The 15246-nt window shown below is 46.7% G+C and overlaps 1 protein-coding gene across 3 annotated transcripts in view; it reads left to right on the forward strand.

Moving 5' to 3' along the window:
• The window catches only part of LOC128710217 (dystonin), a 103934-nt gene that overhangs the window by 64868 nt on the left and 23820 nt on the right, over positions 1-15246 (forward strand). For all 3 annotated transcript variants that reach the window (XM_053805262.1, XM_053805263.1, XM_053805264.1), the window contains one exon: positions 15096-15242. In XM_053805262.1, coding sequence (XP_053661237.1) covers positions 15096-15242 — 147 coding nt within the window. The remainder of the gene's footprint in view (positions 1-15095; positions 15243-15246) is intronic.

The following is a 15246-nucleotide window of genomic DNA, read 5'->3' on the forward strand; positions in this document are numbered from 1 at the left end:
CGATGATGGTGCCGGCAGAGAATTTATTTTATTTGCGTGCGCTTTCGCACGGTTTTGATATTTCCGTCACGATTATGTAATGGTTGCGAAAATGGTTTCATTACTTCATCATTTGGTGTGCGTTTTTTTTTTTTTTGTTTCGCACTCCTTTCCCGGTAGCGGGTGGAAAAAGGGCAATGGTGGATGTGGCCGCCACCGCCTCTTTTTGTCAGGCGATGAATAAAGCGTGTGCGTTTGGTGTATATTTTCACTTTCGTTTGCAGCGTAACGTGGCTTCCCTAAAATAAACTCGCGTTTGTAGAGAAGAAAATGCGACAGCGGGCGGGATTGTATGGCATTTGTCGTATTTTTATGCGCATCTCAGCACAATGTTGTTTTCAACACATAGAACATGGGTTTTGTTGTTATTGTTTGATCGTTTTCGTAACGCGTTTAAGGACTATATGCTAGCATTTGGATTCTGACAACCTCAGGACCAGCGATTTTATAACGAAAAGAAATTAATTAATTTACCACAAACTACACTTTAAGCAATTGCCACTCCGCGTGCGTTGCGATATCTGAGTTTAAATTAGTTATGCCATTTTCAATTTCATCGCAACGAAATGCTTCATTTACGAACCATGCGATTGCCCAAGGGGAGGAAGGAAAACATACGTTGGCGTGCCAAAACGCCATTTAGATGTTCGCGTGTTTGATTGGTGCGCGATATATGGTGATGATTATTCACATGCATGGATGAATTTGCGGCCACTTGGAAGGTAGATCTGTAGCTTCTGACGGAACATTACACCCCGCATGAGAGGGAACATTGTCCACAGTCCTGTTGAATCGAGACTTACATTTTAATTTATTGTACATTAGAGCATTTAGTGATTGATTTGATGAATGAACACGTGCACGTCGTTGCGTAAAATCAAGGAATACAATTTTCCCACCGTGGGACAGAGAGAGAGATAAAAAAGCTGCAGATTTTAAACTGAGCGTGTGGTAAATGCAAAGAAAATGAGCCACCAACAGCATAAAACGGGGAAAAAATCCAAATCCAGAACCAAACGGAAAGATTCCGGTATCTTCAGCAATGCATCGGTTGCGTCTGCCACCACTACCACCACATCGTCCGCATCATCCACGTCAAGCGTGACGAAGCGTTTACGAGAGATCGATGAACATATTTACGAGTATGACTTCTCGTACGAATTTCGGGTAAAGCAATTATTCGTTGTAAAGAAACTTACTGCTGTACTGTATATGTTTTGTTTTCCTAATTACAATTCAAATTATTAATAACAATTTGTTATGTATTCTCTTTCGTACTGATGCAGCGCTACGCAGAAAGCCTTCAAAAACCGCTTCGAACCTATCGGGTCGAGTTCAATCTCGGTCGCCCGACAAACGGTGGCACTGAGAGCCACCAGGAGGTCGAGGAGGACATTTACACCTCAACATATAGCACATCGCAGTAAGTATAGAGGAACCGATATTTGATATGATTGGGCATCTGTACTGATGGAATGATTTTGTCTTTACCAGGATAACGAAGATCACGAACAACAAGCTGATCTATGATACCATCGATAACAATGGTGTGGGCAAGCCGACGACTGCGTCACAGCCGCGCGAAAACGGATCGCCCATCAAAGCAAAGCCCACCGATGGCAGCTACCCGACCAACGGTGCTTCCTCGGTGCAGTTCACGGAGATTCGCAGCCTGAAGCGAATTCAGCGCACGAGCGAAGCGGTCGGTACGAACAATGGTCCCGACGAGGATGAAATCGGCGGCGATAACATACTGAACACGCCCGGTATAATCGATCCGACCACCGGTCGGACGTTAACAGTCGGTGAGGCGATCCGGTTGCGTGTGCTGGACGTACGCAGCGGGCTGCTCAATGTAAGCACAACCGGTGAGCGCATTAGCCTGGAGGAAGCCGCGCTACGGAAGCTGATCGATCCAGAGCTGGTGGGAAAGCTATTGCGACCGGGAGCAGCCGTCGATCGGGACGGACGGCCGATGAGCCTGCTGGAGGTGATTCAGAAAGAGATTCTCGAGGCCGAGAACGGTGGATCGTACGAAAGTACGGAGAAGCGCATAAAGGTAACGACCGAAGGCATCAACGAGCAGCACCGTAGCGGCAGCAGTTACAGTAGAACAGCGTTCGATGATGGTGGCGGTGGTGGTAGTGGTGGTGCTGCGGCGGCGGCGTCCTCCTCCTCATCGTCGCAGCAGCGCGCTGTAAAGTATAACACTAAGGAAGCAAAAAGTATTGTCGATGCAATCAAGCAGGGCCTGGTGGATGCGACGGCCGGCGGCGGTGGGCTATACCGTACGCCGTCGGGCCGGGAGCTTTCGCTGGCCGAAGCGTACGAGTGCGGGTATTTGGTTAGGAGCGAAGCGATCAAAATAGCACCACACACACTCTGTCTGGCCGATGCGCTGGCGCAGGGTTTGGTCGATACCGGTGGCTGGGTGACGGACCGTAACACTGGCGATACGTTCCGCCTGGACTCGGCCATCGAGCGGCAGCTGATCGATCCGCATGTACGCGAAATAGTGGACACAAAACATGACACAAAGGTAACGGTAGCACAGGCACTGGAGCAGGGCATCATCAATGCGCGCACGGGTCGCTACATGAACCCGCAGACGAAGGAGAAGCTGACGTTTGCCGAAGCTCGGCAACGGCAACTGATCGGCAAACCGCTCACGCTAAAGGACGTGTGCGATCTGCAGCTGTACGATCAGAACGAGCGTATCGCGTCGCCGACGCGTCGCGAACGCGTCAACATTCCCGGGGCGATCAGTTTGGGGGTACTCGATGGGGAACATGTACGATCGGTCTTTAAATCGAGCGGAGCGGAACTGCTCACGCTAGCCGAGGCAATGGATCAGGCCATAATACTTCCGTTCGAGAATCGCTACAAACATTACGAAACAGGTGAACTGATGACCATTCCGGAAGCGGTTGATCGGGGTCTTATATCATCCGTTTCGATACGATCAATATTCAACATTCACGGATTTAAGGATCCACACAGCGGAGAGTTCGTATCGTTCAATATGGCACTCGCGAAGAATGTGTTGCGCAAGCGCGATGGGCAGTTTATGTTAGATAGTGGTAAGGGTGTTTTCATATCGCTAGACGAAGCGTTGGGCCAAGGGCTGGTAAGGCCCGAGGTATACGAGATGTTTAACCGTGCAATAGGTGTACAGGATGAAACTACCCCCGGAAGGGAACTAACGTTACTGGAACTGGTGTGCCGCGATCACATCGATCCAAAAACGGGCTTTCTGCATGACGCTGCTCGACGAGTACTTCCTCTCGAACCGGCAATCGAACAGAAGTTTATCACACCGGAAGGAGCATTGCTCTTGATCAGTTTGCTCAATATTACGCTCACGACCGAAACAGTTACCAAGACGATAAAGCGGTACGTTACTATAACGCACACAGGGGAGGCACCGGAAAGCCAACCGCAGGTATTGCTTTCGTTTACGGAGGCAGTACGACAGGGTTTGATTGACGAGCAAACGCGTACCTATCGAGATCCGGCAACGGGTAACCTTTACTCAATTCAGCAAGCACTGAATCATGGGTTACTTCTACCGGATACGGAAGCAGTGCCCAACAACTCGGAAGCTACTACCGCAGGTGGTATTCCGTTGGTCCAGTTTGAAACACGGGTAGTAAAGGGAGCGAACAGAGGTAGTCTTAACATTACGACCGAATATCTTGAACGGGCAGATGCCGAGAAGCAAACGTTTGAGCTGCCTGCTAATGGATGGCCGCTAAACGAAGCAATCGATCGTCATTTGTTGAATCCGGATACGGGGTTGCTTGTTATCCCTGGAACGGATCGGATGGTTAGTTTCGAGGAGTGTATAAAGTTACAAATCATTAATCGGCAGTCGGCATTTGTGTCCGATCCGAAAAATCCGGAACGTCGCGTTACAATCGATAGAGCGCTAGACAAGAAGATACTAGATCCCGTTGGACGATATTGCATGCGTAAGGGTGCAGAGCCGTTAACGATGCGGCAAGCAATAGAGCAGGAATACATAATCTTTGAACAGTGCCTACCTGGTTCGTCGACGGTTTCCGATGGGTCGGATAATCGTACGATACAGATCACGAAGCAAACAGGGCAACCGGATCGAGTGGAAATTTCCACCTCTTCGGCCAAAAATTCTAGCATGGTAGAGGTAAAGATTGCTCCAACTCCGGAGCTGTTGAGTCCGGAACCGCTTCAACTTGCGCCGGGCATTATTTACGATCCCAGTACGGCGCTTGTAATATTCGCTGAAACGGGACGCTCGGATAGCATAGTGGGTGCGGTGGCTAGTGGCAAGATCGATCCCAATTTGGTACAGCTAGTTGACCCTAGCAATGTGCATGGAGAGAAACTATCTATTGCGGATGCAATACAGCGTGGCCTTATCGATGAACAGACGGGTGAAATACGCACTGCCAATGGTCCGATTAGTATGATCGAAGCCATTCGGAACGGTATATTGTTAGTAGCGGGTGTTCCATTAGTTGCGGCCGCAGGCGCAATAGACTCACTGAAATTGTTTACCGATCCGATTACGGGTGAGGAAATGCCCATAGAATTAGCCTATGAAAGAGGGTTAATTACACGCAGCCAGCTGCCAAGCCCCGAGCGGGCTGCGTTGCTAAAGAAAAAGCCTAGCGTTGAGAGCAGACGGTCTTCTGAAGGTATAACGACAGTGGTGACAAAAGCTGGTCCGCAAGACTACGATCAGGTACCGAGAAAATTGCAAAAGATGCGCAAATGTGTCCTTCGACCGAAGGATGCGGCCGATCAGGGCATAATTGATCAGGAAACGGCAAAGAGGTTAGAAGATCCAACACTCTTTTCAAAACCTAACACTACGCTCGCCGATGTCCTAAAAACTGGACAGCTGAATGGCGAAGGTGGTAAAATAGTCGATCCTCAAAGGGGTCATGTGTTGAATTTGAACCAAGCGATACAGAGAGGTATGCTTGATTTGCACGGTACAAACATGATCTTTATTCCTATCGCTCGTTGTCTCAGTTTGCCAGCTCTGGAGACACAGGGCCTACTGAATCCGTCCGACTCTAGAATATACCATCCCGAATCTGGACAATTATTAACGCTCCGTGAAGCGTTGTTGTGTGAAATCGTCGATCCTTTAGCTGAAGTAGCAATCGCTGAGCGTTCGATGCCTCTGGAGCAAGCGATCGCTGCCGGTTTGGTTAATGAGGATCGGTGCACAGTTGCTGGTGACTTGAAAATTACTGATGCTATCGATCGAGGACTGTGTCACAGTACGAACTACGAGTCTAAGATACCTCCGATCGGAATGACACTGCCAGTTGTTGTCGAACGTGGTTTGCTAGACATCGAGAAGAAAGAAGTTACGCATCCAATATCACGCGTGCCGATGGCATTGGAGGTGGCATTGAAAAATGATTTCATCATGGCGACTCCTTACACTCCGGACGTGGATGGAGTACCACTCTCGGCCGCTATCGATCAAGGCCGAATTGATACGACTAAAGGCACGTTTAGAGCACCTCTTAAGGGCACGACCGATGTTGTAGATATACCTCTGCGAGAAGCAATCGATTCGGGAAAACTCATCGTTAAACCTTTGCCAAAGTTGATTCAAAATTTGCAAGCCAACCATGCCGTTACATCGGTACAGGAAACAGTGGCAGCATTCCATACCATCACGACAAAGACGGTTGAAATTCAATCCGGCTATGCGTTGATCTCAGTTAATGAGGTGCAAGATTTGCAAACCGGAGCAATCATGTCTGTTGAAGAGGCATACAAGCAGGGTATCATATCAAAGCCCGAAGAAACGCGCGAAGAACACATGCAGCAAGAAGTAAAAATTGGGTTGAATGAGGCTTTACTTCGAGGACTGTTAGATGTAACGAAGGGTACCTTTATCCATCCCAGTACTGGTGAAGTGATGTCGATTTCTGTCGCTGTTGATCGTGGTTTCATTGGATCCCACTCTTCAAGCGAGGAAACACTCAATCGATCCCCAGAGATGTCCCACAAAGCCATCGGGAAATTGGAAGTGTCCGAAAGCACACCTTCCGATTCGCCTAAAAAGCTGACAAATAATGAAACGAAGTCAGTGTCACAGCCTTCCGTAGCTGAGATGCTAGAGCGTAAAGACATTGGAACTATTGCACCTTTGTCCGTGGCGAACAGTTCGAATGTTCCAAGCGGTGGAAGTAATATTGGAAGCAATATCAAGGATGCAGCAAAACTAGGACTGATGGCGGTCGTTGGTGCACCGGTACTTGGCGGTATGGCCATAGCTGGTGCGGTAAAGAAAGCTTTCGAGAAAAAAGAAAAGGATGATTCGGCTAGTGCTGCAGGGTTTGAAGTTGTAGGAAATATAGAGGAACCAACGGTTCCGTTTGTCAATCTCGCAACGGACACTATTGTAGAGCCACTTCCTGATGTAGGCCAAAGACCTCAGCCCCATAAGTCAGATAGTACACTTAAAGTTGACGTTGAGCTCGTAACGGAGAAAGCACCAGAGGCGTTAGAAGCATTCGATCCACCCAACAAAAACAATGAACAATCGGTTGTTGAGAAAGTAGATATGCCTGCTTCAAAACCTATTCCATCGGAAGAGCATATCATCAAAACCGATAAACAGGTTACTTTAGACAATGTAACTCCAAGCGCAGAAGACCAACTGCTGGGAGAAAAGAAAGAACTGAAAGCAGAAAAAGACAAGTTGAGCCAATTTTTAGAATCAGAAAAATCTGTTTCGTTAGTACCTCAAGCACCTCAGGTGCTGGAAGATTCTACTAATCAAGCAGAAACGCTATCGAAGGCAGAACATGGAGCTTCTGCTAATGTTTGCGTAGCATCAATTTCGGATAAACCCGCTCAAACTATACTCCCTGGTGACTCGCTTGCCGAATTGCAACAAACACCAAAGCAGCAGGTGTATGCTGAGGATGCTAAAAAATCCACTGATATGGTAGATGAAACAATTCCTATGCAGCAACCTGCAACGGCAACTCTAATGGAAAAGGATATTGGCTCAAATATTGAGACTCCTATTGCTAAAAGCGAAGGGGAAACACTCACATCAGTTACCGACGCTCCGGTAAAAGTTGACGGTGCAAGGGCTGATGAAATAACATCAAAAACATTGGAAAAAGACAATCAGCAGAGCTCTCAAGCCTCCGCTGCAAGCACAGATTCTTCGGAGAATGTGCTAGGATCAAACAATACGTCAGATCCAACAAAGAGTAGTTCAGAAATTGGGAATACTGTGATAGCTAATTCCTCCAACGTGCCAATAGGTGTTCCAGTAGGAGAAACTGTTTCACGCTCAATGACGGATGTACCGTTCAACGGTCAGCAGATTAATGAGGCTCTCAATACTACTGGCGCTTCTTCAACCAGTGGTGCCGGTAGTAAAATAATGGATGCAGCCAAGCTGGGTCTCATGGCTGTCGTGGGTGCACCTTTGCTAGCTGGAAAAGCAGTGGTGGATGCATTGAAGTCTGATAAGCAACCAGCTGCCGGCAATGAAGCTACAACTTCTGGCGCGGAAGCATCAGAACGTCATGTCACGTTCGTTGATCGTCCAGCAGAGCGACCCGAACGAATGACTTTAGGTGAAGCGATTTCGCAGGGTAAAATTGATCCCAAGCACTGCCGCATCATGGTAGACGACAAGCTGATGCCGTACACCGTGGAGGAGGGTTTGAACAAAGGGAACGTGCGCATTTACGATGTGGTCGATGTACTATCGAAGGACCGCATTTCCTTCGTGGAAGGTGAAGAAGGCGACGATACACTCGTGCTGGACGCCGCACTAACCGAACAGCGTCTGGGTGAGTTGGGTGTGTATGATGTAGAGAAGGGGTACTTCCTCGACCCAACCACCGGGGAGCCTGTATCGTTCCGTGACTTCATCTACAATGCGGGCGCGTTAATCGATCCGAGTACGATATTTGTGAAGGATCTCGGTAGAAATCGCTTTGAGCGGTTGGATACTGCGTTGAAGAAGCATCTGATCGATAAGCACACAGGCCACATGCTCGACAATAAGACGGGAAAGAAGGTAAAGTTTGTCGAATGTTGTCGCCGCGGTTGGATTGTGCAGCGTGAACCAGCCGGCGATGAAGATCTTTCGCCAACGCTGGCTGAGGTAATTGACGCAGGTCAGATCAACCCGCAGACGGGTGAGTTTATACAAAACAACGAGAGCATACCCATCGCAGAAGCGTTGCGTGCTGGGTTCATTGATAACGACTCACTTTCTGTGAGAGATCCTACAGATGGGCAGATCGTACCGCTGGCGGTAGCAATTGAAAAGGGCATCATCGACCTGAAACTCGGTGTACTGTTCAACAAAGACACGCAGGAAGAGATCGACCTGAACGAAGCGTACGTCAAGGGTTACATGCTTGAGGGTAAGCGAAAACCAATATCCTTGGAGGCAGCGGTGCTCAAGGGTTTGTACAATCCCGAGTCGGGTCTGATACTCGACACGATCACAGAGGAGATGGTCGACGTACAGCAATCCGTGGATAAGGGTATAGTGGATCCGAAAATCTCCAACGTTAAGGATACAAAGGAGAATACGCTTGTACCGTTGCAGGATGCGCTAGATAAGAAACTGATCGACGCAGAGTCGGGCAAGCTAAAGGACACTGCCACCGATGAGCTTGTACCGCTAGACGTGGCGGTGGAAAAGAACCTAATGGACACCAAGCACGTAACGCACAGTTTGATTGATGTGCTGAGCCGCGAGTTCTACAATCCGGCAACTGGCAAAATTCTCGACCCGGCCAATGGTGATGAAAGCAACCTGAAGGATGCGATCAATACCCAGCTGGTGGAGATCGACAGTGTGCTGATTCGAGACGAGTCCCGCGAAAGTGTGGTGAAGTGTCGGGATGCTATTGCTAGTGGTTTGGTGGATGACGTAAGGGGCGTTTTAACTCGGCCAGAGCTTACGCTGGACCGCGCCTACCAGAAGGGTTACGTGCTCAGCAACAAGAAACCAATCTCTCTAGCCGATGCGCTGTTGCGTGGCTTTTACGATCCTGCGACAGGAAAATTGTTGCTGGAAGATACCACCACACCCGTTACACTCGAGCAAGCGATTGCGAAGGGTGAAATATCTACGAGCGATTTAATCGTACGCGATCCAAAGAGTGGCACAGTGATTAGTCTCGCTGAGGCAATTCGCAGTGAGCTGGTGGATCCTAGCGCGGGTTCGGTGGTAGACTCCGCCTCTGGTTTGAGCATGGGTCTTGGGGAAGCAATGGATCGGGGACTGATCGTGGCATCGAAACGGCGCTGCAGTCTACCAGACGCAGTATACCGTGGGCTGTACGATCCCAAGTCAGGTCAGTTCAGCAGTACCACTACACCGGAGCGGATGTCTACGGAGCGAGCGATACGCCGTGGCTTATTAGACCCGGAGTCCACGATCGTGACCGTCGGTGGGAAAATTGTGCCGTTCGAACTTGCGATCGAGAACGGTACCGTGGATGTGCGTCGCGGAACGATTCGCGACGACGAAGGGGTACGGATCGATTTCCGTGAAGCGTTCGATCGTGGTTTGCTGGTGGAGGTTCGCAAACCGATCGGGCTGAGTGAAGCCGTGCTCAAGGGTATCTATCGGGAGGGTAATGGGAAATTTGTCGAACCGAAGACGGGTAAAAAGCTCACCCTGCATCAAGCGATCGCTGGAAAGCTGATCGATCCGCACTCGGTACAGGTGCGCGATTCGACTACCGGGTACTATAAGGATTTGGATCTGAACGAAGCCATTGGAACACAGTTTATCGATGGGGAGAACTCGAAGGTACAACACGGCGAGGGTTGGATTACGCTGAAGCACGCATTTGACATTGGTTTGCTGTACGATCGGAAGGCACCGGTAAGCCTGCAACGCGCAATCCATCAGGGCATCTACGACGATAAGACGGGCAAGTTTATAGAGCCGTCCACCGGCCGTAAGATAACGTTGCAGGAAGCAACGCGTAAGTTCATTATCAACCCGCAGCTTCCCTGCTACTTTAACGAGCGTGACGAAACCATGCTCAACCTGTTCGAGGCATGTCGGGCGAAGCTAATTGATCGCCGGGAAGGAGTGTTCCGTGAACCGGGCAGTGAGGTGTTTATCCCGCTCAGTGAAGCGCTCGCACTGGGGCTGATCGTGGACATTGAAAGTGCAGGCTTTGGACTGTACGAAACGCTTGCCATGGGTTTCTACCGTCCCCAAACGGGACAGATACTTCATCCGATTACAGGCAGGCAGATATCGCTCGAAGAGGCTTGCGCGGAGGATATCGTTAGTCCAGCAGCATCGATAGTGAAGCTCGCGAAAACGGGCCGATACGTGCGTTTGGACGAAGCAATCGAACAGGGCGTTATAGATGCCCAGGCAGGAACGTACATACTCTCGGATGGGAAGATCGACCTGCAGGAAGCTCGTCGCAGGGGTTTAATAGTAACAAACCAGAAGCTACTATCGCTAGAGAAAGCCATCAAGATGGGTCTTTACCGAGCCGATGCTGGTGGTTTTGTGGACCCGAGCGCGGACGATTTGTTGAATCTGCAGGAAGCTCTTGACGCTGGTCTGCTCGATTTTGAGACGACCGTGTACAAGGATGCAGTGACTGGGCAGGACAAGCCCCTGCGGGCAGCTATGGATCACGCCGATATAGACGTGGACAAGGGGAAAGTACTCGACCGTAAGAACGATCGTGCGTACAACTTTGATGTAGCGTTCAGCAAGGGTCTGCTGGTGACTATCAATCGTCCAATTACGGGCAAAATCTTGGAGCGCAAGGAATCGATTGATAACCTACTCCAGGAGTCACCGGTAGGCAAGGGCCCGAAAGAGATGAGCTTGCAGGATGCATTGCGGCACGATCTGCTGTCGCTCGAAATGTCGGTGGTACGTGATCCACGTACGGGGTTGTTTGTGCCATTGCGACAAGCGCTACACGACGATGTCCTGCAGGACAGTGCCCGTGCTACCATCGATCCAAAACTTCTATTCTTCACCTTCGGCAACGATTGTGTGGTTTACGTGCGTGAACCGCTCAGCTTCGATCGTGCCGTCGAGTTGCAGCTGCTGGACCTATCGACCGGCCGGTTCGTGCCACCGTCATCCACCACCCCGCTCGATCGAGATAACCTGCCGCCAGCCATCACACTACGCGACGCCATCGTACAGGGTCTTATCGATCCCGAGTCGGTGCTACTGAAGGACGGTGCAAAGCACAAGTTGCTGCACCTGCCGGAAGCCTTCCGGAAGGGTTTGATTGAGCCGGAAAAATCGAACGTACTCGATACGGCCAGCTCGAAGCTGGTCCCGCTGCAGGCGGCCGTCGAGTCCGGGCTGCTCACGACCCCGCGTCGTTCGTTCGGGCTGTTCGAAGCGCTCGACTATCAGCTGTATATGCCAGCCGAGGGCAACTTCCGCGATCCGTTCCACCATACGGCACCGGCCCGTACACTAACGGCAACCATCGAGGCCGGCCTGGTCGATCCGTCGACAACGGTCGTGCGCGACAGTGTTGGTAAAGGTAGTGCAATAGTGCCGCTCACGTCCGCCATCAGTAGCGGGCTGGTCGATGCCACCCGCGGCCGTTACAACGCGGACGATCGCGAACCGATCGATCTCGTGCAGGCACGTGAGAAGGGATATCTATTGCTAGCGGAGCAACGGGTAAGTGACCGTGCTGCACGATCATCTGTTTTTTTTTCCTGCTCTCACACAATCACACTTGTCTCCCCGTTCCTAAACTCTTGCGCGCGCTCCCTCTGACCCTTTTAGGCACTTGCTGTGGGGCGTTTCGTGTTTCTGTTTTAGTTATTTTGTTTTTTTCCTTCTTTTTATCATCGTTTAAAAAAACCAACTTATGACGGGATGTTCATGTTTTTTCCTTCATTTCATGTTTGTTATTACCTCATTTCTTATTTCCTATTTTGGAATACTTCAATCTCCAAAAAACGGTGTAACAGTAATTTTCGCTTGATTGTTTTCTTTTACTTCTTTTGTTTAACTTTACTTAAAATCTTTAAAACAAATGTTTTTTGTGCTTTATCTCTAACAGTTTTGTATTGCAAATTTTCATCAATTCTGTCATACTGTGTTATAAGTGCAAAATAATAATTTATAGCACTTTATGGCAGAAAGAAACTGTTTGGTTCATGCAAAATTTCAAAATTTGGAATGAATCTTGTTTTGCATTTCATTTTGCTAATGAAACAGTATTTTTTTTTTCATTTTTTATGTGTTTCAGCTTGAATGAATAAGTTCAGCTTGGAATGTTGATAGACCAGTTTTTAGCAGGTTAAGCAAAGCAAATAAATTTCACAAGTTAGATTGTATTCAACTAATAACTTTAGTCAAAATAGCAATATGCGCATTTAATTAAACTAAATAAAATATAATTTTATACAATTGCACTTGACTCAAATATTCCCTAATATTGGTACTTTAAAGATAAAAATACTTAAAGCAAATCCCTTAAGGAACAAGACAATTAGAATCTTACAAGCTACTATAATTAAAAATTATGTCAATTTAAACCTTTAGCTTTCTGAATTCTGGTATCTACATACAAATTCAATATATCGAGCATTCTTCAAATATTCTTTCTCTTACTAATCTCTTCAACTGTTCCTTTTATCCTAATTCTTGTTTCGTGTTCTATAGAATGTCGTTCATCATTTAGAAGACAATGCTTTTTTCTTTCTCTATACTGTTTTTAATTAAATTTTCAATTTTGTTGTTTGTTTTATTTTTTGTGTTTTGAAGTCTGCAAAATGCAAAATTAGAGGAACTTCTTTTCTTTGTTGTATCAAGTAATGACTAATAACTTATTACATGGCCATAACCCATACTCATAAGCCTGTACTGTACTTCCTTTCTGTTAGCTTCGTTAGTCTATACTTTGCCGTATGAAATTGTTTGTTTGCTTAACTGTCTCAATGCTGGTGGTTCTACTGTTTGTCGGGAAGAGTTTAGAAATCTTTTCCATTGTGCCAGCACACCCTCCAAAGGACGTGGGTTGCGCGTTGAACGATTAGTATTGCTCATGGAGCATGCGGAATTTGGTTCATAGAATATTCAAACTGTTGACTGGTCACCTCAATCACTGAGCGTCTGATTTGCGTGCCTAGAGATCACACGTTACAAAACCTTAGCCGTACACCCAAAATACACGAACTCATCCACCCGTGTAGCCTTGTTGGTATTTAGATTGTCAACAAGTTTATAGCAACCCGATCATATATAATCATCATGAATATTTTCTTTCTATCATTGGACACAATCGGCATTACATACATCGTGGTGTATAACATACAATACGCTCGAATCAAAACTACACATGCATTGTTTGCGCTGAGTGATGACACCTACAACATAAAAAAAAACAACAACAAACATTTGCATGCATGGAACAAAAGCGGAATGGAAAGGCGAATGCGCTGTGCCTTGTGGGGGATAAGCTATAAAACTGCAAAATCAATACCATGTGTGTGTGTGTGCGCGTGTGTGTGTGTGTGCTTCTGTATGTACGATTGATTTAGTGCAGTAGGGCCATTAAAGAATACGTTAGGAGACTTAAAGGTAATTAGAAAAAAACTCTGAAAAACAAACAAATTGATACAGAGCAGTTAGAAGTTAGAAGCTTTCAGTGATAGTAGGGTTTAGCAAGGCAGCACAATTGTTTGTGAAACAAGAGCTAGCTTCCAGGTGTTATGATTTATAGAGTAGGGATGAACAAAATACGCTGCTACCAGATATGCGACAAAAATCTTCAATACTTTTTCTTCCAATTTTGTATAGTTTAAGTTAGTTTACGTTCACACTCGATGCAATACGACCTGGCCGTACTGCTTTACTGAGTAGTTTTTTTTTATCCTTTGTTAGATTAAGTGTTATCCAATCAAACTTATCTATTCTATTTTTCAGGATTGTAAATAGTTTTCTATTCCGTTACTTAGAGCGAGCAAATTAGTTTAATCCAATGCGGAGCAAACAATAATAGCAAAGCGTACTAACACACCACCGTATATTCACCCTTGTCACGAAGAAAAGAATTGAATCCACTAACTCCACTAACACATACCACACTAAATGTCTCTAGCTGTATACAACACCCGTAGATAGTCGCACTAACCAATACGCTAGCTCGGTGTGGGGTAACGATAGTAGTCGTTAGTGTCAATGTTCCATGTTATCTGTCACATGTATCAGATATTTAAAAAAAAAACAACTCCGCACTAAAGCGGACATTTTTTGACACAAACAGGAACACTTGCTATTGACCAAATTGCTTGGATCTTACCTTTTTGGCTGAATCTTGAGACTGATTTTTTCTGATTGCTTCATTTTCTCTGTTGTGTTTGCCTGGTTTTTGCTGTTGTTTGATTGTTATTGTTTCCTTTCGTTTGCGTGTGTTTGTGATTTGTACCTATCCCTATATATCTATTCACCTGTGTATTGAACTTCCGGTGTTTCCATTCCTATTGTGCATAAGCAAACCCCCATCCTGTTATATGTATCATTTATTCTAATGTACACCTCTTTCCAGCATATGATTTATTTCGCCGGTGTGTTTGTTTTGTTTTTTTCCCTCTTCTCATTCGTTCTTTTACATGCTACTTGTGTTTTTTTTGTATTATGACTTTGGTTTTGTTTTGTTTTCTGTTTGGTTCGTTTGTATGTACTACCTATATATATATACTCTTCCATCTTCTCCCGCTGTATGTTTCTTATTTTCTGACCGTGTGAATTATCATCATCATTAATATTTCAGCTATTTCAATTGATTTCTGTTTTATCGGCTTGTGTTTGATGAATTTTATTCCTATTTTGTGTATCATATTTTAAAGTAATGAAACAGCAAAAAAAAAGAACTGCATTTGTGTACATTCATAACATGTAATCTCGTTTGTAAACGATGATAAACCATACAGGTATTGATAGTGTTCGCTTCAAAAGCTCTATTAACTGTTCGTTTTGTGTTTGCTTTCCTCCCCTCTTTACGGCACGATTTCGTTTACGTCGAACGAATCAACTACAGCAAGCAGTGATCGAGAAATTCGCTCTCTGTGAGGACCACCTGGCCAAGCTCCTGGAATGGATAACTCGTGTCGAGCAAGACATTGCCGCTGTGGGAGGACCCAAAGAACGTGTCGACGATCTGCGCAATCAGATCAACTCGCTGAAGGTGT

Source organism: Anopheles marshallii, chromosome 2 (assembly GCF_943734725.1).
Source record: "Anopheles marshallii chromosome 2, idAnoMarsDA_429_01, whole genome shotgun sequence".
NCBI classification, from domain to species: domain Eukaryota; kingdom Metazoa; phylum Arthropoda; class Insecta; order Diptera; family Culicidae; genus Anopheles; species Anopheles marshallii.